The sequence below is a fragment of the Anopheles coustani genome, chromosome 3 (assembly GCF_943734705.1).
Source record: "Anopheles coustani chromosome 3, idAnoCousDA_361_x.2, whole genome shotgun sequence".
Lineage (NCBI taxonomy): Eukaryota > Metazoa > Arthropoda > Insecta > Diptera > Culicidae > Anopheles > Anopheles coustani.
Genome location: NC_071288.1, coordinates 63459996 through 63480487, shown reverse-complemented (window position 1 = coordinate 63480487; position 20492 = coordinate 63459996). Strand labels below are relative to the sequence as shown.

General features: G+C 40.0%; 1 protein-coding gene across 5 annotated transcripts in view; it reads left to right on the top strand.

The window, feature by feature from the left end:
- Positions 1-200: 200 nt before the first annotated feature.
- The window catches only part of LOC131260218 (GDP-Man:Man(3)GlcNAc(2)-PP-Dol alpha-1,2-mannosyltransferase), a 164799-nt gene continuing 144507 nt past the window's right edge, over positions 201-20492 (top strand). The window contains exons 1-6 of one of the 5 annotated variants that reach the window (XM_058261905.1): positions 201-296; positions 374-1805; positions 1889-1953; positions 2038-2130; positions 2199-2293; positions 4830-4998. In XM_058261905.1, the coding sequence (XP_058117888.1) occupies positions 277-296; positions 374-1790 (1437 nt within the window). In that variant the 5' untranslated portion in view covers positions 201-276 and the 3' untranslated portion in view covers positions 1791-1805; positions 1889-1953; positions 2038-2130; positions 2199-2293; positions 4830-4998. Of the gene's footprint in view, positions 297-373; positions 1806-1888; positions 1954-2037; positions 2131-2198; positions 2527-3050; positions 3125-4829; positions 4999-20492 lie in introns of those variants that run through there. The other 4 variants (XM_058261906.1, XM_058261904.1, XM_058261907.1 and 1 more) reach the window with 4 other exon arrangements.

The window sequence follows — 20492 nt, the reverse complement described above, 5'->3', positions numbered from 1 at the left end:
CACGCTGTAGTGTGGACCCCGAGAGAAATTATTTACTATCGTAGCCTTTGGCGTTCGTGGCTTTGTCTAGTAACCTTGGTCATGAGACACATTGTTAGCTCCACCTGCAAATGCAACTCCGCTGGCAAATGAAGACGTCAAAAGCGAACACGCATTTTGTTTGTCGTCAAGACCGGGCCATTCGTTGTGTAGTGGAAGTGTATAATTCTATGTGATTTGCTCAATAATCATAGAAGCCTTCGATTGGCTACAAGCAGCAGTCTCAAACAGTAAAAGATGTTCTGCTGGTGTAGTTTGTAAGTATCATAATTACAAGCGATAATTTGATATTTGTTTCCGAAGAAAACTTATTTATTGTTGTTTCATGCTGTAGGATCTACGTTCTGTTCTTCCTGGGATCGTTTTTAGCGATCGGGCTGCTGACAGTATGTGTGCTTTTGCGCCAGTTGGTTAAGTTTCAGCGGCGTAAAAGATCCAACCTCAATGTTAAACATATAGCCTTTTTTCATCCGTATTGCAATGCTGGCGGCGGTGGGGAACGGGTTTTGTGGTGCGCCATTCGTTCCTTGCTAAATCGTTACGAGGATGTTGCAGTTTACGTTTATACCGGCGATTCGGATGCGACACCGGCGGATATTTTGAAGAAAGCGGAAGGAAATTTCAATCTCACTTTGAGCGCAGAACGTATCACGTTCGTGTATCTTAGCAAGCGATGCTGGGTAGAAGCTTCCAGATACGCTCACTTCACATTGCTTGGCCAAAGTATCGGTTCCATTGTGCTTGGTTTCGAAGCCCTGTTAAAACTTCAGCCGGACGTATTCATCGACACAATGGGATATGCCTTCACGTATCCTATTTTCGCGTTTTTTGGTGGTTGTAAGATCGGATGCTACACACACTATCCAACCATCAGCACGGACATGTTGAGACGTGTTCAGTCGCACACGCAAGCTTACAACAATCGCGGGTACGTTGCTAAAAATCCATTCGCCACATGGCTCAAAATAGCCTATTATCGGTTATTCTCACGGGTATACGGATGGGTAGGACGCTGCGCCGATACCATCATGGTCAACTCAACCTGGACCGAGAATCACATCGTTTCGCTGTGGGACGTGCCATATAAAACTCATCGGGTGTATCCTCCTTGTGAGGTTTCGCAATTGAAGAGGTTAGAACCGTTAGCTGATGAACAAGACGATCGAATCACCATTTTGTCAGTCGGGCAGTACCGTCCGGAAAAGGATCATCCGCTTCAGCTGCAGGCAATGTATGAGTTGCGTACTCTGTTGAATAACGATGAAGCACTATGGAATCGCCTGCGATTACTTATTGTTGGGTCGTGTCGTGACGAAGAAGACCGCGTTCGAGTGAAGAATATGCAGGATCTTGCGAAACATCTTTCTTTAGAAAACTCGGTCGAGTTCCGCGTAAACGTGCCATACCAGGAGCTGTTGCAGTGCTACCAGCGGGCTAAGATTGGATTGCATTGCATGTGGAACGAACATTTTGGCATTAGTGTGGTCGATTGTATGGCAGCTGGTCTCATTATGGTAGCGAATCGATCCGGTGGCCCGCTGATGGATATCATCGAGACATCCGAAGGCAGTCAAAATGGGTACCTAGCGTTTGATGCGTACGATTATGCGAGATGCATTGCTACCATTCTCTACAATACTCCCGAGTATAATTCCAAAATTCGGGAAGCAGCACGTGCTTCTGTAGATCGATTTTCAGAAAAAGAATTCGAGAACGGATTCCTTAGAGCCATCTCGCCTATTATGGATTAACACTAATCCATGCAGGTAAGAAAGTTGTTTGTTTAGGTGAAGTAATTCTTACACATGTTCTCAATTATTTATTTTTCTTTCCTTTCATTGCTTCTTAGATTAACATTAGTGAACCCCGTTCAGTGACTTTTATTTGGTTGGAAATGAATCATGAATCATATAGGTATGTTCAGTGCATTCTTGTTTAATGTCGCAGGGTACAATTATTTCAATCTTAAATATTTCTTTTCTTGTTATGGCCCTGTAGAACACAACCCCACAGAAGTATACAATTTACTATCGTCTGATTGTGGATAAAGAAGATAATTCTTCAATCATGAATCGTTAGATATCTTTTAAGGTAATATAAAGAGGCACTTTTAAAGATTCCATTTGTATAATTATTGACTTCTTTTTTTCTATTTTTAGTGTTAAGTGTTCAGTTTTCCAATTGTGGCGTTAGAAACAATTGGAAAGTTGCTACAAAAAATCGAAAAAATGTGGTTATTCGAAAGACGAACGGGGTAAGGATTATTTATACATTAGCGACATTTTTTTCTAACATAGATGAAACATTTTTGGCTTTTAAGACGGTGTTTTGCACAAAAATAATCTCTCTTCAACGATGACAGTTTTTAAACTTGGTAGAAACCCAAATAAAGCCCTCAGCCGAAATCACTGTCGTAGCTACACATTTGTGAGCGTACCTGTACCTAAAAGGTATGCAATGGGTGAAACAAATGCTGTTGGATGAATCGTTTGATTATAGTGGACAGGACATGAACTCCCTCATGCATTACTTACATGAGTGGTAAAATCCCAAATGAAGCCCCCCCAGCCGAAATCACTGTCGTGGCTACACCATTTGTTAGCGGATGTACCTAAGATGTATGCAATGGGTGAAACAAATGCCGTCGTTTGAACCGTTTGAATTTAATGTGTGATTTGTTATACTGGAAAGGATGTACAACATGAAATGCATTATTTGTATGAGTTTATGAAAATTCGGCTACGCAATCAACCTAGGGGTGTGGTATGAGGGGGTCCCACGGGCCCCCCTTGTTTCACAAATTTATAGCAAACTCTCTTTTTCGGTAGACTTAGCGCAGTCTGATTGCGGCGCGCCGCCGTTTCAAACTCATTTCTTCAGTCCAACTCATTGGTTTATGCTGTCCATCTTGCCCAGTTTAACCGATTAGTTCAAATCATTACAGCTTCTAACGGAAATTCAACGGTTCATATATTCAAAATAAATTGATGTACCTACTGCATATCTTTCAGGTGCAACCGTAGAAAAAATGGCGAAGATGCGGCGAGTAGGGGGCTTCATTTGGGATTTTACCGTGACAGCAGGAAAAGAAAGAAAGAGTTTCATTAAGCATGCGCAGAGCTACGCTTGTTTTTATCCCTAAAACTACCGATTATGTACATTGTAGTTTAGATTCAATATAAACAATTACCTGTTGGTTTCTGTTTATTTATTCAGTAAAATCAGACGGACAATACTAGGTCCCTCAAGGTTTTTTATCAACAAGTGTGCAATGAACCCAAAAATTAAATCTAACACCTAACTAACATCAAGTGCAGGTCTGCGAGTTTTGTAGCTTCAAAAAATGCTATGCAATTTTTGAAGACAAAACAATGATAATTCATATTAAATACTCTACTCATGGCGGTCGTAGATGCGAAATTGCACGCGTCTTGGTAAATCTAATTCTTAGAAAATTAGCTGCACGAGCTGCACGAATAAGTCTTGCCACAAACACCGCCTGAGCTACCAGCCTACGAGTTCGTTTAGGGTTTGTGGCCCGGGAAGCATTCGACGCGATTGATAGGGAGAGAGCAAATTTTCATTTTACCCCGATAGTGGCTGAATGGCGAATGTAGTGGATCATCGTACTGAACCACAGCTTAAAGTGGGGTGATCAAGTTTTGCCCCTGAATACAAGGGCCAACCTAACATTTCATACATGAGGTGTTATTTTAAGCACATTGCTAGCCTCCTGCTTGCCTTGTTAATTAAATCATTATAAAACGCGTAATTTTGCTGTGAAGGGTTACAGTTAAGTCATACATTGAACAGCAGAGATTTTGGCATTGATCCACAAACCAATACGTGAATACCATCCGAGCTGCCTTAGTAAATTAACTTACCACCAATTGCAGAGCACGTTTAAAGATTAATGAAGCCTCAAACAATCCGCCAAGTAGGACACTTCACAGTACAATTTAAGGCCGTCTGCATACATATAGACTCGTCTGCTGCTAGTTAGTTAGTCATGACGATACCATCGGGAAATTTCTATACATCCTGTCTTAAGTATCTACCGCGTGAAAATGATAAGTATGAGACGGCATTGAAATAAGTTAGATATTGAATGTGACTTAGTAGAACAGAAATGTTGTCATGTTGTTGCCATTCTTCTTCTTATTGGCGTAACAACCTTGTTGGTCATGCCTGCCCGTTAAGGGCTTACAAAACTTTTACCCTATGAGTACGTGGATAGTCAATCCTCTCGTACAGGGGAGGGTCCGGTCTCGGTTGGGATTTGAACCTACGCCGTCGAGGTGGTGAGCCCCGCGCTCATGGGCCAATTTTCTAACCGGCGCTACCGCTCGGCTGTCGCGCCCCCCCCCCCCCCCCCCCCACCCTGGGGGGATTTTGGAATTAAAAGCCGGAAAATGCAGTAAGAACTAAGCCAAACAAGAAAGTCAGAAGGCATCGTCAAGTCTTCCCGATCTCGTGAAAAGCTTGTCATGAATAAGTACGTCAAAACCCGACTTTAAGTCCGTATAGACGGTGTCGACTTGTCGTACAGAAATTCGTTGAATTTGAAAATAATTAATTAATCAATGTCCTTTGGACCTTGTAGCACCGAATTTAGTTAGGGATTTGATGCGTGACCAAAACGTGATCCCCATGTCCATCAATTTTGCTCTTTAAGATAAGTTGTACTAGTCGATGAAATAATAAGATCAAGGTGTCAATAGAGTTAGTTTTATCGTTCATGAACCGTAATATTCAATCTTGATTCGAGTTCTATGTCGTGATTATTCCAGATGCGCAAAAAATAAGGGTAACACAGGTGTCCGCTGCTTCTCATCCTACTTTCAGCTCCAGAAAGAGCCTCAAATGTCTCAGTATCGGGCGCGTCTTGAACCATAACAATGTCTTGTGAATCTTATCAAATCGTGAGTTGGTGTAAAATGAAATAAATCCATCGATAGTAGTCGCTATAAGCGGGGAGTCATTATCAGAAAGATATCACACAACCAGATGATCTGGTTTACAACCAGTAATCTGGTAAAGCAAGAGCAACATCTTTGAATATCGAAGAATTGAGTCGGAAATTCACCTTGCTCATCGAATCTTATTTCCATTAACTAATTTCCAATGTAATAGACATCTCATCTTATGCATCTTTAACACAGTCAAAATGCCTTTTTGGTAGCAAGATATCAACTAGACTGATTCTTTACTTTGTGAGACGTTCGACGTTGAAAATATGTAGCGAATAACCATCTTCATGTTGTCGGTTATCTATATTCCATTCACATGCGCTAAAGCATTGTTCCTTACATTACATTCCTTATTAAACTTGAAAGGCTCACTATTGTATACACTTCGTTCCTCTATCGATCGCTGTTGGGTTTATTAGAAACTAGCTGATTTGCCCGATTTCATCTGGGTTTCATGGTTTTATGTTATGTTGTTATTATATTGAGTTGCTGAATGTTAGTTTGTTTGCCCTCTCAAACTTAGTCATTTCATTGTAATGAAATGCTACCATTCTGCACGACGTGGACGTGTTGAGTAGGATCTAGGAGCGAATACCGCCTTCACACTACCCTGGGATAGGGTGAAGGGATTCAATCCATTTGCAGAACAACTCATTCATTCATCCATTCATTTTGATTCACTCTTTCCCATCCGTTCTATCATACAGATCTTGCTAACTATACATTGAACACGTAAATGAATGGGAGGTGCTCTATCCAAAAGAAGAAAAAACCAAAAAACAAACAAACAAACGCATAAATAAATAAATAAATAAATAAATAAATAAATAAATAAATAAATAAATAAATAAATAAATAAATAAATAAATAAATTATTTATATAAATAAATAAATTAATTAATTAATTAATTAATTAATTAATTAATAAATAAACAACCACAAACGAATAGTTCTAAGCTAATCAACGCTACAACACTTGATGGTACACAACATTTTTGGTTTTTTCTCCGGGACATAAAATGAAAAGATTTTTTGGAGATCCTACTCTAGAACATGCTACATAAAATTGTCCATGAAAAAAAAATTTAACGCGTAAATCGACTCCACAGAACATTCATTCATCCCATACAATTAGTTTGCATTTTTTCAACACTTCTGCTTTTCCACTTCCTTTACTAACGTTTAAAGTAGGTGTTTCCTTTCTAGCGATATCTAGTGGTAAATTTAAAGCAGAGTGAGCAGTACGTCCTCCATCCATTAATGTTGTTGCAATACCTGACGAAGCTAAGGCGAGTGCAACATCACCATTCGCTCTTATTTTGGCTAGTATTAAATTGGTTAAAAATGTTTTTCCTGTTCCCCCAGAAGCATCAAGGAAAATAATGCCTTCTTCTTGACGTGCGACCTTAGACAATATCTTGTCATAAGCCGCTTTCTGATCTTCGTTTAACGCAGGTTCGTTTTGAGCGATGAATACATTAAGCTGCGCAACATCATAATTTTTTTCACGAATGAAATCTGTTTGTAAAACATTTTCATTGTCGCGAACAGGTGCAGGAAGACCAAACGAAGTCAATGGTTCATTCCTCATTGCCATACATTTATTTTCAAGGAGGATGAGTGACTGATTGAAAATATCGGTATTAAAAGATATTTCCATAGATGGATTTTCACTTCGAATTCGAAACAAAATATCCTCACTCATAGCCTCCTTGAACTCGTTCCATAAATCAAGAGGAGCTGACGGGTATCCGGAAGTGAGAATTACAGAGAAAAGATTCCGAATTTGTTCAGGTGTTGAAATCAATTCAGCCTCTTTTAACGTTTTGGCCCAATGATCGTCATCCTCAAGTAACCCTAAAAATTGGCATGCTTGTCTATAAGTTTCACACACTTGGCCATTTACCGTTTTTAATTCTTCAAATGATCGGGGCCCACGTACTGTGTGAAGTAGCATGCGAAGGTAAAAGCATTCAGCATTATTTGGATGGCCGTGTACACGCGCCCTAAAGCGTCACTAATGAATTGCCCACTTTCATGATCGATCCGTCCTTGTTTTCTTTTGCAAAACGTTTTGCTGGATGCATTCCATGTGTAAAATGCTGGTACTTCAGGATATAGTAAGGTCCGAGCAAAAGTATCAGTTTGACACAGCTGAAAGAATGCTGTCATCGTGGTATTGGGTGGGTTATTGGCTATTGCCGAAGCATTATGCCTATCAAAAATGACTCTTTGCCCATTTTCTAGATGTACACTGAGATGAACAACGGCTGGATGCCTCTCGTGAATTGAAAATCCTAAAATACGCCAGACAGCTTCGTTACTGCTGATGTATCTTCCTAACTGATAGCTAGTCACTTCGTCCACATTTGTTCCATTGTCAATGTTAAAAACTGTCATATCACTTCCCTTGTTCACATATTTGCATACATATTTTATAGACTTAATACTATTACAGTATTCAACATTAATATGTGCATGGAACATTTTTGATAATAAGGGAGAATATGGAACAACCCACCGGTTATCAATTTCAACAGCTCGGTTATGCCGTTCCAATGTGGCAACGAATCCACCCTGGGCTGAAGATCGACGTCTATATAATGGATATCCGTCCTCTCCAGATTGGGTTTCCTGTAAAAATGATCGAGGATATTTTTTAGAACATTTTCCGTCTTTCATACAGGGAGATTCTGGATTCAGCGTTCCGCATGGACCATGAATCATGTTCTTTTTTATTACCTCAAACAAAACGGGATCGGTCATTTGATTGGGCAACTCCGCAGAAATGACGTCATCCATTTGCGTTGGTTGAATTTTATCGACCAACCAAATGAGATTGTGGGAATGCGGCAGTACACGCTTTTGCCATTCAATGGTATACATCCAACATCGAGATCTGCCAAAAATATGGCCCTTAGTGATAACGTCAATTATTTGGCTTGTTTTTGCTTAAATACTCTAACCAGTAAATCATGACGATCATTTGCACATTGGCCTTCGAAAAGTTCGTTTTTAATCTCTTCCCATGACGGATTACAGGTGCAAGTAATGAATAAATCAGGTCTACCATACATTCTAACATATGTCATGGCATCCTGAGTGTATTCATGCATATGTCTTGGCCCTCCTGTAAAAGAAGCAGGAAGAATGACTAAAGAGCCAATGTTGGAGACATTTCCATCATTGTGTACAGCATCTCTAAGATGGATGTATTGATCAACCCTCAGCTGTTGTTGGTGTCGTCTTATGAACAAAAGACGCTCACTTTCTATTTTGGCATACATGTCCACTACGAACTGATGGAATAGTTGCCTGCAATGCAAAATATGATTATTTTCCCCTTCACGAACCATTAGCCTATATCTATAAAAATCCATTGATGACACTTTTTTTGATGTATAGCTACCAGTCAACGGATTTACTTGCCTAAGATTAAAATGATATCCATCTTCTCCATATGGGAAAATAATTGGGTACTGTAGGCTATCATAGCAACGATGGGTCTCAGCGATCCGTTGCAAAGAATGACTACGACGGTGAAGAACGATATCACGCTGCTCGAATTCAGTCCCTGATATTACCACCGCAACTTCATCAACTTGTGGAGTATTAAACCGACGTTCATGTTCGTTGGGTGGTTTTTTATCTGCCCGTATCACAATTTTATGTTCATCATCGGGCAGTCTTTCTAAGGTCGTTTTGAATAGTTTGATATGCTCATTGCATTCGTGCAGCATACTTTGCAAATCCATAACAATGGGAAATTTGGCATTACTAATGTATGAGCACCTCTGTTCAGCCTCGGACAATGAATCGCCAACAAAAAAAAGTTGTAAGAATTGCGGAGGCTCTTTTGAGGGAGGAAGCATCGAACCTATCCTATGGTATATTTGACCTTGTACTATAAAAGTAGGTTGATACCTACCATGACGTATAATTGATGAAGCACCAAATGATGTCATTTGGAAGCACGAATTATACTTTCTAATATTTTTTAAGAATTCCGAAGATTGAGCTGAGTTGCCCAACGTCAACCCTAGCAATGGTTCGGGTGGATTTTGTAGCCGAGGAAGCTTAATCTTGCCTTGTTTGCAACAGATTCCAGCAGGTTCTGAGCTAAACTTTTTGGCATTGCAAAACCTGCAAAGCATAGTCATATTGCCAATAGCCACTTTCGAATTGCTTGCATAATCTATGCACGGGTTATAGTGGAAAGCTTCTCTTAAAAAATGTCGGCTATTTCTTTCCCTTGCAGATAGCAATCTTAAATCATGCTGCTGGGAAGTTTCTGAAGCTCTTACAGATGCGTGTGCTTGACGATCAGAGCTCTGTCGTATGACACGTTGTTCTTCAGTTTCAGTAGCTCTGGACTGAATTGCGCGACTTCTAAGATTTCGGAGGCGAGTTATGCGCTGGTCCTCTGTTTCCGTGGCTCTGTATTGAGTAGCCCGCTCTCGAAGATTTTGTTGTCGAGCTAGTCGCTGTTCTTCTGTTTCAGTGGCTCTGGACTCAGAGGCGCGCTCTCTAAGATTTCGGTGTCGAGCTTGTCGCTGCTCATCAGTTTCAGAGGCTCTAGAAATAACTGCACGGTTTCTGAGATTATAGCGGCGAGTTTCTCCTGAATCCATGGATTCATTAGCTCGCGAAGTGCTTGCATGTTGTCTGAGACTTTCCAAACGACTTAGCCTCTGTTGTTCAGATTCTACGGCTCTAGCGTTTGCAGAATAATTGCGCAGGGCCTCCAATCGTCTGCGTCGATCATCTGAAGTCTCTTGCGCTCTCATCATTTTGGCATTTTGAGATCTGGACGCGGCTTTTGCCGACGATGAACGCTTTCTGGCAGGCATTTCTAAAACAAAAAAGAACTCAGAAGACAGAACATTTTGAAAGAGAAAAAAAATCTTACTCCAAATGTAAAAATCGGTATAGTCTGCTTGTTGTTTCGCTGGCGTTCAGCTTGATCTTAAAGCTCGTTGGTAAGCTTGTATTTGTTAAAATCTGGAAAATAAAACATTGTCAAAAATTTTATCTTAAAAAGTTTTAACATTTATGCAACAGTTACCTCTTATGAAATTTTGGTACTGCTGATGAATTGTGTAGGATCCACAATTCCAAAGTGATTCCTAAACATAATGGAAGTGATTGCAAAATAGCCATGAATGATATGAAACGGATACATAACTAAAAGTTTGATAAACGGAGAAACGAAAGAGTGATTTTTTAAATCACCTTCATCTTATTAGCCTCGAATGATCTAAGTATAAAGTGACAATAACGGCTCCAATTAATAATTTGATTTTGTAGCACACGCAAATCATGTTTTGTGAAACTTCTTTGGATTTTTTTTATTTGCTCTCGATAACAAATTATGCCAAATTGTTTTAACGCAGAGAGTAGAAAACACCCTAAAGCACGTGGTTGACTTATGTTACCGTTTTTTTCCTAACGTAAAATTTTACAAAAGATTCGCACGCACGCAAAATCTACCGGGCCGATTTCCACCAAACTTGGCAGGAAGGTAGCTAATTTTCCAAGGTTGAATGATCTGAACTTCGTTTGTTGATATCGCCATACCTCCCTACCCCTCCCAAACACCTACCCTCTAAAATTAATGAAAAACAATTATAGTTCAACGGTTATTGAACGGATTTTCACAAAAATTGGTACAAATACTGCTTTCTTAGGGACATATCATGGGTTAAAATTTCATTCATGTAGGGAAAGGGGAAAGGGGGGCTCACCCACTACCCCATACCCCAAAAATGGTAAAAATGCAATATGGGTATCTATTTCGAGTTATTTATGATCTCTAAATCGAATCGCCTCACTCTTAATGTTCAATCTTAGTCCAGACTACCTCTACTCTCCTCCTCTGCAGTTAAACCATAAGCATGCTCATAAAAAAGCGTAAATTCTTATCACATGTATGCAACCGCATTACGCAAAATCTACCAACTATCTGTACCAAACTTGGCTGGAATTTAGCTATTATTTTATTTTTCCAAAAACCCTCCTTCCCTGTCCCCCTTTCGAACACCTATCGCATAAAATGGTGAAAAATAATAATAATTCCTCAATTATGGAATGGGTTCTTATAAAAATTGGACCGCATATTACTTAAGGGTAAGGGGGACTGCCATCCTACCTCCTAGCTCAACAATGATTACAATGAATTATGGGTATCATTTTCGTACAATTTGGCGTCACTTATTCGAATGGTCACAGTTTGAGTGCTCAATCTCATATCAGACTTCTTCTATCTTCTCCTACGAAACAAATATTCTCAATCACACAAAATCTGTCTAATCAATTCAACCAAACATAACTATAAGACAGCCAATTTTTCAAGTGTGAAATGTCCAACATTTTTATGCCTCCTTCCTGCCTATAACTTTCCTATATTTTCTTTAACCTATCACCTGTTGTTTATTCACAGTTTTTCTCATACTTGCTTTAATAGATTAATTTCAAACGCTTGCACTAAGCTGGAAGCACAATTAAGTAATGAATGCAAAATGTATATTTACATGGTTGCCTCGACTAAACGTAATACTAAATGCACATAGCAAAATTTAAGATTGTAAAACTGAAAACTGATACTGAATGCAAACACTCTTCAGTTTGGAATTTATTTCTACCCAGATGAAATCGGGTTAATCAGCTAGTATTAGATAAGCTTAGACGAACAAACAGGATATCGATTATTCATTCAGAGTTCAGGAGTGACTGACTCACTAGCATTATTCTTTAACGGTCGCTCAGCTATCGAAATTGGCTCAAGTACTGCCAGAAACAACAAATGGTATCCAACGTTTATTATTTAAACATGCCAACTTGAACCATACCATATCCATCTTTATTGGGTGGCGCATATCCCGAAACGTCCACACAAAATTTCATATTTATTCCATTCACACCCTTCGTTAAACCGTCTACTATATTATTTGCAAATGGAACGTATTCGATACGTAACAGACTGTTACTAACATACAGCCTGACAATAAAGTGTCCGTACAGTCAACAGTTTCAACTTTAAGTCTAATTTTCTCGGTGGTCTTACTTGGTTCAGCACAAACATTTTGACAGCATGTTGAAGAAAAACTCTCATTCTATGGAATGAGATCTTTAAACATTGACAAAGTGGGACGTGGGTCACTTTGTTGTACAGAAAACAATGAAAACACCCAAAATCGATGACACAAAATTATTCGTACATGACACGTGTTTTAGTATTTATTAAGCAAAAAATGTATTTTTAATATTTGGTCGCCATATGCATCAATAACCGCATGTAAGCGCCGTGGCATCGATTCAACTATGTTTTTCGTTATGGTTTATAGAATTTTCCTCCATTCTACCATAATATTCTTCTGCAGGTCTTCCTTGTTCGAACAATTGACTCCTTGCAGCCAAATTTTCTCTACTCTCCATAAGTGCTCTATCGGATTAAAATCTGGAGATTCTGGAGAGTTTTTAGAAGTTTTCCTGCATTATACAATAGCCACTCCTGCACTATTTTTGCTGTGTGCTTAGGATCGTTATCCCGCTGGAAGTGAAAATTATTTGAAATCCCAAATTTTTTCCACGTCATGTTTCATGTATTTCTTCAAAATTTCCAAGTATAACATTTTGTCCATATTCGTGTTGATAAATGCAATGCTTTCTGTTCTTTTGGCGGCCATTGAGCACCATAGCATAACATTTCCTCCTCCATTTTACAGTATGCTGGCTTTCTTTGGCCTTCTCCACATAATTTGTATGCCATCCGAGTCAAAGAGGTTTACCTTCGTTTCACCAGTAAATAAAACGATTGACCAAAACTCATTCGTTATCGTAATGTAGCGTTTTACGAATACTAATCATTTTTTCCTATTAGTCTCTGAAATTTACGGTTTCCTACGAGCATTTCTACTATGCAAATCTGCTTCACGAAGCAGGAAACGTTTCGCAAAGTTTCCACATTTATTGAGCGATCAAGCATCTTAGATATTTCCACCGCAAGTTTCGGGACAATTGTGCTGGGGTTCTTTGTGACTTTTCGAACAATAGATCTTTTACAGACACAGAGTACAGATAAAATCGATGGACGTCCTTTTCTATTGTTATTTTTGTTCCGGCCGTCATACCCCCAACAGTTAATTATATTTTGTTCATTAGAGTGGAACCTTGAAAAAATTTCACCTACTGTGCTTATTGAGTTCCCTTTGCAATAATGAGAAATTACTCGTTTCCTCATTTCCACACCAGTTTCCTCATTTTCAAACTAGTTTCTGTTTCTTTACGGGACATCTTTTGTTTAGATGTAAAATAACGATATTGCTAAACCGCTGTTTAAAAACGGCTGGAATTCCCGGTGGCGGCGGGTACGGGAAAAAGTAGCCCAGTTTCGACAAAATATCCAGCGGGAACGAGCTTATTCGTCCGATCTGTCAAAGTGAAATTGGCGGCAGGTAGAAGTGGAATTGTGAATCATTATCAAATATAAAGTTTATGAATGGTGTTGTTGAGTTCCTCCTCCAAAATTTTGCGTAGAAGATTACTCGCATTTTGGTTTCTTTCCAACAACATCGGCCGCATCCATATACGTTGCCTATACCGACGTTGTTGTAGCAAGCGAATGAAACTTTTCATGAAACGACCACGGATGATTCCTACCGGAATGAAGACGACGGTACTGGTCACCTGGTGAGTTGAGGTGATACCGTCTTCCTTCTGGCAAATTGCGAACCATTAGCATTAGTTTTGTTTTTTTTTCGTGTCCTTCGATGACCGACAGACAGCTTCGCAGCCATCAGCTGAAAGAAGCCGAGAGGGCATGTAGTTTTAGAGGGCAATAATTTAGAGATACCTTCCCACTTGACGAAAGTTATGGATATGCCAAGCGAACAAACGTCGATCATCAAAAATGACAATCGACTAGAGAGGGTCCACAATAACAGCCTCTATCATATGCTTTTAGAATTTTACGGCTACGATGAGAATTGACCAAGAGAATCGGGGTTAAACGAACAAATCAACACTGTTCCTTCATATTTGGGAGTAACTGTATATATATTTATAAAAAAAAATATAATAATAATCTCTATATCGTTTTGAAAAAAAAAGAGAGGAAAAATATAAGTAGAAAAAAAAGAACAATTCAATTGTGGATTAGGAAATAAGAAGGGCCCAAACTAGAGGAAATTAACGTTTACTAACTACCACTAAGTTCTAGGAAAGAAAATTCAAAGGGTGTTTGCATTAAGACAATATTGAAGATACACCATTACAATATAGTAACAATTTAAACATAGCATAGCAAGAATTATGAAGTAGATATAGAAAGTAGAAGTCTCCTCAAATGAAAGTTTAAGGTAATGAATGAGGTTGACAAAAAAGACACAAAATAGAAAATAGACATCCTCCGCTAACGAGAGATTAAGGTAATGAAGAGGCAGAGCAAATAAATTACATACCGCAAACATAGCGAAGGAGCCAAAGATGCCCATATAGGGATAGTTAGGCACAATAGGACTCGAAATGAAAACGCAAAGAAACCCAAGATGCTCAAGTAGGGATAGTTAGGGACCGAGATGCTCAAATCCTAGGGAGTCGAACAGGCTCGAATTAACGATAGTCTTAGTGATGGGTTCAACTCCCAGAGCCATTCGATACCCAGAGTTGATTGACATCGGATAGAAATCTTAAATCTTAAATACCGCAAATAGCGAAGGAGCCAACGATGCTCAGTTAGGAATATTTAGGGACAGCGCATAAATCCTAGGGAATCGAACGGGCTCAAACCAACGATTGTCTTAGTGATGGGTTCAACTCTCAGAGCCATTCGACACCCATAGTAGATTAGCGTCTGATAGGCAGAGGCGGATCTACCTATAAGCGGACTGAGCGGCCGCGGGGGGCCCCGAGCTTAAGGGGGGCCCGTGATGAAAACCCCAGACCGCAAAAGTAACTACCAATTTTATTTATTCTCTCAGCGGTACACATACTTTGATCAAAGTTAGTACAGATGTATTTTAATATTGCTTATCCATTGTTAATTTTCACCTAAAACCTTGCCAGAATATGTTTTCATGAATCTTCTTTCTCATCTAATAATGTCCGTTTGACTTCAAATGCTCTCAATTTACGGTTTACCAGCAAAAAAAAAATTTAAATTTTTTCGTCATCGCTGTTAAAATTGATAAAAAGATTTGATAATTTGAGAGCGATTTAAAAAACCCCTATTGCGATTGCGATAAACTTGTTCAGATTGCTTAATTCAGAGTGATTATTTTCAGATAATGAAGATCTAATGTCTGATTTCATAAAATAAGCAAATATGCGTCCTTTATGTGTATAAAGGATTGCTAAAAATATGTATAAAGGATTGCTAACTGTTGTAAAAAATAAGTCCAATTTTGGCCATAAGTATAGAAACACTTAGAGCAATGGAAATGTCTGGAGGGCCCCGTTTATCCAACCGCTTGGGGCCCCCGAACGGATTGATCCGCTTCTGCTGATAGGGATAGTAAAATGCTTAAATCCTAGGAAGCTGAACGGGTTCGAACCAAAGAGTGTATAAGTGGGTGCAACTCCCAGAACCCCTTCCTAGTTAAGTAGCATGAGGCAGAATAAGTAAGATACCTAGTTGAGTAGCATGAGGCATGCAATAGCAAAAATAATGGCCGTCGTAATGGCAGTAGAATTGATCGAAGTAATAATTTTCATACGCTTTATTAATCACTTGAAAAATTCTTTAAAAAATACACAATTTGGTCAATTCTACTGCCATCACGACGGTCTTTGGTTTTTTATTTGTTTGATACCAAAACAATACACCTTGACTTCGATGCTCTATAAACCTTCGCCAGTTGTTTAGCTTGGTTTAGTCACCTTGTTCAGCAACGAACAAGACGAGCGGCACAGAAGCCAACGATCGGGCTTACAAGACAAAGTTCGCGTAGCGTACGACAGAGCTGGCCGGTAGCGGCTGTAAGAACAATCAACTGTTGAATAAAGGTTCGCAATTTTGACCTGGAGGTGCCAGGAGTAAGATCAACTCGCGCGTCGCGTTTCATTTGAGGTCTTTTAAGTCCGCTAGTTGCAATCCTTTAAGTTTTAGCGAAGTTAAGGTGAAAGTCGTTAGGAGCCATTCTGCCTGGCCGCTCGACTTTCTGTTCACAATTAAGCAACTGCGTCCGTTCCCGCCAGGTACGACCTGGCATTTTTCGGTTTCGCATTTTCTAAACAAAGCGGGAACGAAATCCGTTTTTTTCATATGGAGTTTCTCGTCGTCCAGCGGGATTCCCGCTGGCTGGCGGGAATATTCGTGCGATTCCCGCTGTGTCTAGCCGCCGCTTAACAATTCCTTCCCTTCCTTTCTGTTCAACAAAGTGACCATCTTTGGCATCCAGGATTGTCAGCAAACGTTATGGCATTCGGCATTAAACTAGATTCTTTGTCACCGATGCTTGGATACTATTCCATATATCCTGGATCGTCTTTTTCCAATCCGATATGGTCCTCTGTCTCTCTCCTGTGATGTTTTGCAGCCCTCCTGTGATGCTTATTTCTCGACGGCTGCACCTATTTCTCGTAATGGTTTTTCTCGGCAACACATTTTAAAAATATGGGTCCGTGTAGCAATGATGGTTTTTTCCCTTATGGGTGCCATTTCGACAAAAAAAACTTGACCAGTAGTCGAAACTGTTCTATCATAATCTGCTCTCTGAGACGCATCAAGGTCCTTTTGATCTTCGACTTTCTTTATTGTATCCTTAATTTCCTTTACTTTCTGAACTTTACTGAAGTAATTATACTTTTGACATCATCGTCGTGATCATTCTAAACAAAGAGCCTATCTTCATTAGTTTTTGAGGAAGAAAAGTTGCATCTCTACTGATATACACTCGTAGTTTTCGGTAAATATAAACGAATTGATGTACAGGAATATCTAGTGAACTGCATTTCTAATGCTTATGGATTCCATTTATGGCTCATAGCTTTGGAGAAAAGCACGCCCCATCTGCTCTGGAGCTCCAATGTCGGAGTATATGACCTCACAATCTGCATTGACTGATGTCACCCACGTAACACTGTGAAATTGCTTGTAGGTTTTAAAGCACTAGTTTTCTTCGTTTTTGGCTTGTACACGCATGCATGCCGTCAATTGCTCAAATGCAAAAAGGAAAACCCCACTTTTGCTGAAAGCCATTTGAAATAGCTTCCCACTCTTTCTGGCTACTAGAAAGCATGAAAAAAAATTGTACCTTTATGTTCCATCCACGAATATGGCGGACACGAGCGACGACACGTTTTAAATTTATGCTTACTCGCATAAATTGACTCGTCCAAAAAATAAGGTGACATTTCGTTTTTTTCTTAAACTGTTTGTTTAATCTGGCCAATGGAGGTCATCTCCTTCAAAGTATTCTACTTCTGATGCAATGCACCTCTGCCGCCTGTATTTATATTTACTGTATTTATATTTACCGATTTATCTTCACTCATACTGAAGTTGTTAAAAGCATAGAAACATGAAAATGTATTGTCCATTTTCACTACTGACTATGCTGCCCACATGACTAATGTTCATTTCCAATATATTTAAAAAAAAAAAATGAAAATGGCCATTTAGTTCATGCAAATGTAAAAAAAAACAAGTTGACGGTGTCCCATATTGAAAGTACCCACAACACGTATATACGTTTTTTTACATAAATAAAAGTTGGTTCATATTTATTGAAGCTTCAACAATTTTGCAATGTAAAATAAGTAAAGCAAACAACAAAAGGCTGTAAACCAATTGTATTTAATGGAAAATTGGAATTTAATGGAAATAATTAGTATCCTTCGTTACTGGTAAAGATTTCCAGAAATCCTGCTGATCTTCCCGGACAAGCGGTGAAATTAATTTCAACCGAGTTTTTTTACGATCTGATTCTAGTCCAATTGAGTTCTTCTAGATTTTTAACGTTTCTTTCAATTTGAATACCTCTGCTGTGACTAGCTTCAGCTTTAAAAAAAAAACAGTAAACATTTTTTAAATTCAATGGAGTGGTTGTATTGCAGTTCATAGCTGCTTTTCTGAACAATAATCTGCTTGATTTGGTCCATGTACGGTCGTTTCTTACATTTGTACAAAGTGTACTGGCGCACATTGAACGAAGTTTGGAAGAAATTTGTAACATCCATCCAAAATATAAACTTTTGTCTTCACTTTAGACACAGTAGCAGCAAACTCTGAGTAAGTTACTGGTGGTGATTGACGCAAGGCCTTTTCAACTGCTGACCGGCCTGAAATCGCTTCACTCCATAGGCACGCAATCACAATACGCAATGTGGTATTGAAGTAGCTCATCGACTGTTGCCTCTAACTCATCTCATTTTGTCTCTAACTCATCTGACTTTGTCTCTAAAGCATCTCAAGCCGAAAACAGGTAAACTAAGTAATTGTGGTTATGATACATTGTAAAACTCCAAGAACAATAAACATTATTATTTTTGTATGTTTTAAAGCTATTGTTATATAGTTTTGAACAATTTCCTTATGCCCTAAGGTTTGGTTCATTTAGAAATGGGACAGTTTGTTTGAATGATAGCGGAACTCCCCGTGGACAAAAATGGACCATTTTTAAAGCATTTGGTGACAAAAGTATATACTTTTTGGTCGTCAAATGGTCAAAAATGGTCGTTGGTCAAATTTTCACGCCATTCAATTATTCCTGCTCCAAGATATTCGACATACAAGAAGAAAAGCGAAAACTAATTGTGCACAACTATCTGCAGAATCCATCAGTGTCATCTCGGGAGCTGGCAAAACGGTTAAGTTTGCTAAATCGACCGTTACGTGAGTGATTTTTTTTTTTATGAAAAAACATTTATTCAGGTGTGTACAAAAACTTTTCTTATACACCATTTGTTAATACTACATGTTGGACTGTCATTACGTTACATATACATAGATAGATTTACAATGAACATGAGAGGACTTCTACATCAATCGCAGCATCATTGTTTCCAATGATGTGGATGATGTAGCTTGAAAAAACGGAGAGAGTCTAACGCTAGAGCTACGCGAGGACATGCTGCAAACTTGTGCTCCAGGGTCTCAACAGCGGGACAAAACGGGCATGCTGGTGTGTCGGCTCTGCCGGCTCGGAAGAGATGTTCCCCGTGTGGTATCTTCCCGTTTGCCAGCAGGTATAGGGCGGACCGTTGTGCTGACGTCAGCTTCCTGGAGCTTATGTTTCACCACACTCTTCTCCACGACGTGTGTGGGGAAACGCCAACCACCCTTGGGTCCGGTAGGGCGTCTGTTGCTGCGTGTCGCAGACCTTTTGTTGAAGGAGATCATCTGAGGATCTCTGGCACGTACACCAGGTGCTGGATAACCTTGCGGAGGCAAGGGTAGGACGACGGGACGGCGTTGGTGTCGGGTGGGTTCCCAGCATTGGCGATATGCTCGGACCCGATCACCAAGCATCCCTGCTCCGCAAGGTACCGGTTTGTTAGCAGCGCCTATGTGGTGATGGTGAGGATGTGAAGGTTTAGACCACCGCGGTCTCGTGGCAACGCCGCGAGACCACGTTCATGAAGGTTGTCCAAAGACGATCCTGTATGCACCTCGACACGTAACAACGATCAATGCGTGAGCCCGAACCACGTGTGATGTAGAAAAACTCAATATCGTTTCCTTTGAGAGCTTCCCAGCTCTCACACAGGCTTATGTTATTTATAGCGTTCTGCAAAGCAAGGCTGAAACCTTCGACACCCGTCGCGTCCTTTGATTTCCTGAGATGTTTCAGCCTCCCAGGTCGGTGTTCCGCCACCAGTAGTGAGGGCCGACAGTGTTGTGCTCCGCGACGTAGCCAGCGGAGATGGCGGATCCGTACGCGCCCGTTGCGGTGTTACGCTACGCATGGCTGCCGCTGCGGCGGTGCTTGCCCGCTCTTCTCCGGCATCGAACGACGTGCGAAAATTTTAGACGCTCACGTAAGGCGATCGATGTTCCTCTCCTGGTTTCATTGACGTTAGAAAGGACAGTGAAACCCGGGATGACCATATCAGGGGCATATACTTCTTGAAGAAATATGATGTCCAAGTCCATGGTTCGGATGAAGGAAAGTAGTGCATCTAATTTAGTTTGATTTGAAATTGCATTCAGGTTAACTGATGCAATGTTAAAAATAACGTTACTTAAGTTGTCCATCGCTAGGCAATCAAATAAATCGATGTGGAAGGGGTGGTGGTAAGGAAGGGGAAGAGAAAACGAGGAAAGGATTACACTACCTTTGTTTGCTTCGGTGGCCGACCAGGCTTGCGCTTTGCTGCCACTGTCACCGACGAGCTAGAAGCGTCGCACTCGGTGTTTCTTCGGGAGTATTGAAGGGAAGCGGGAAGTCGAGCGGGGCTTTGAAAAAGGTCTCGCCGCTCGATGTTGCGCTCGTGCTGGCAGCTTCCACTGCTGCTACTGCTTTCTCCGCTACTACTACCTTCTCC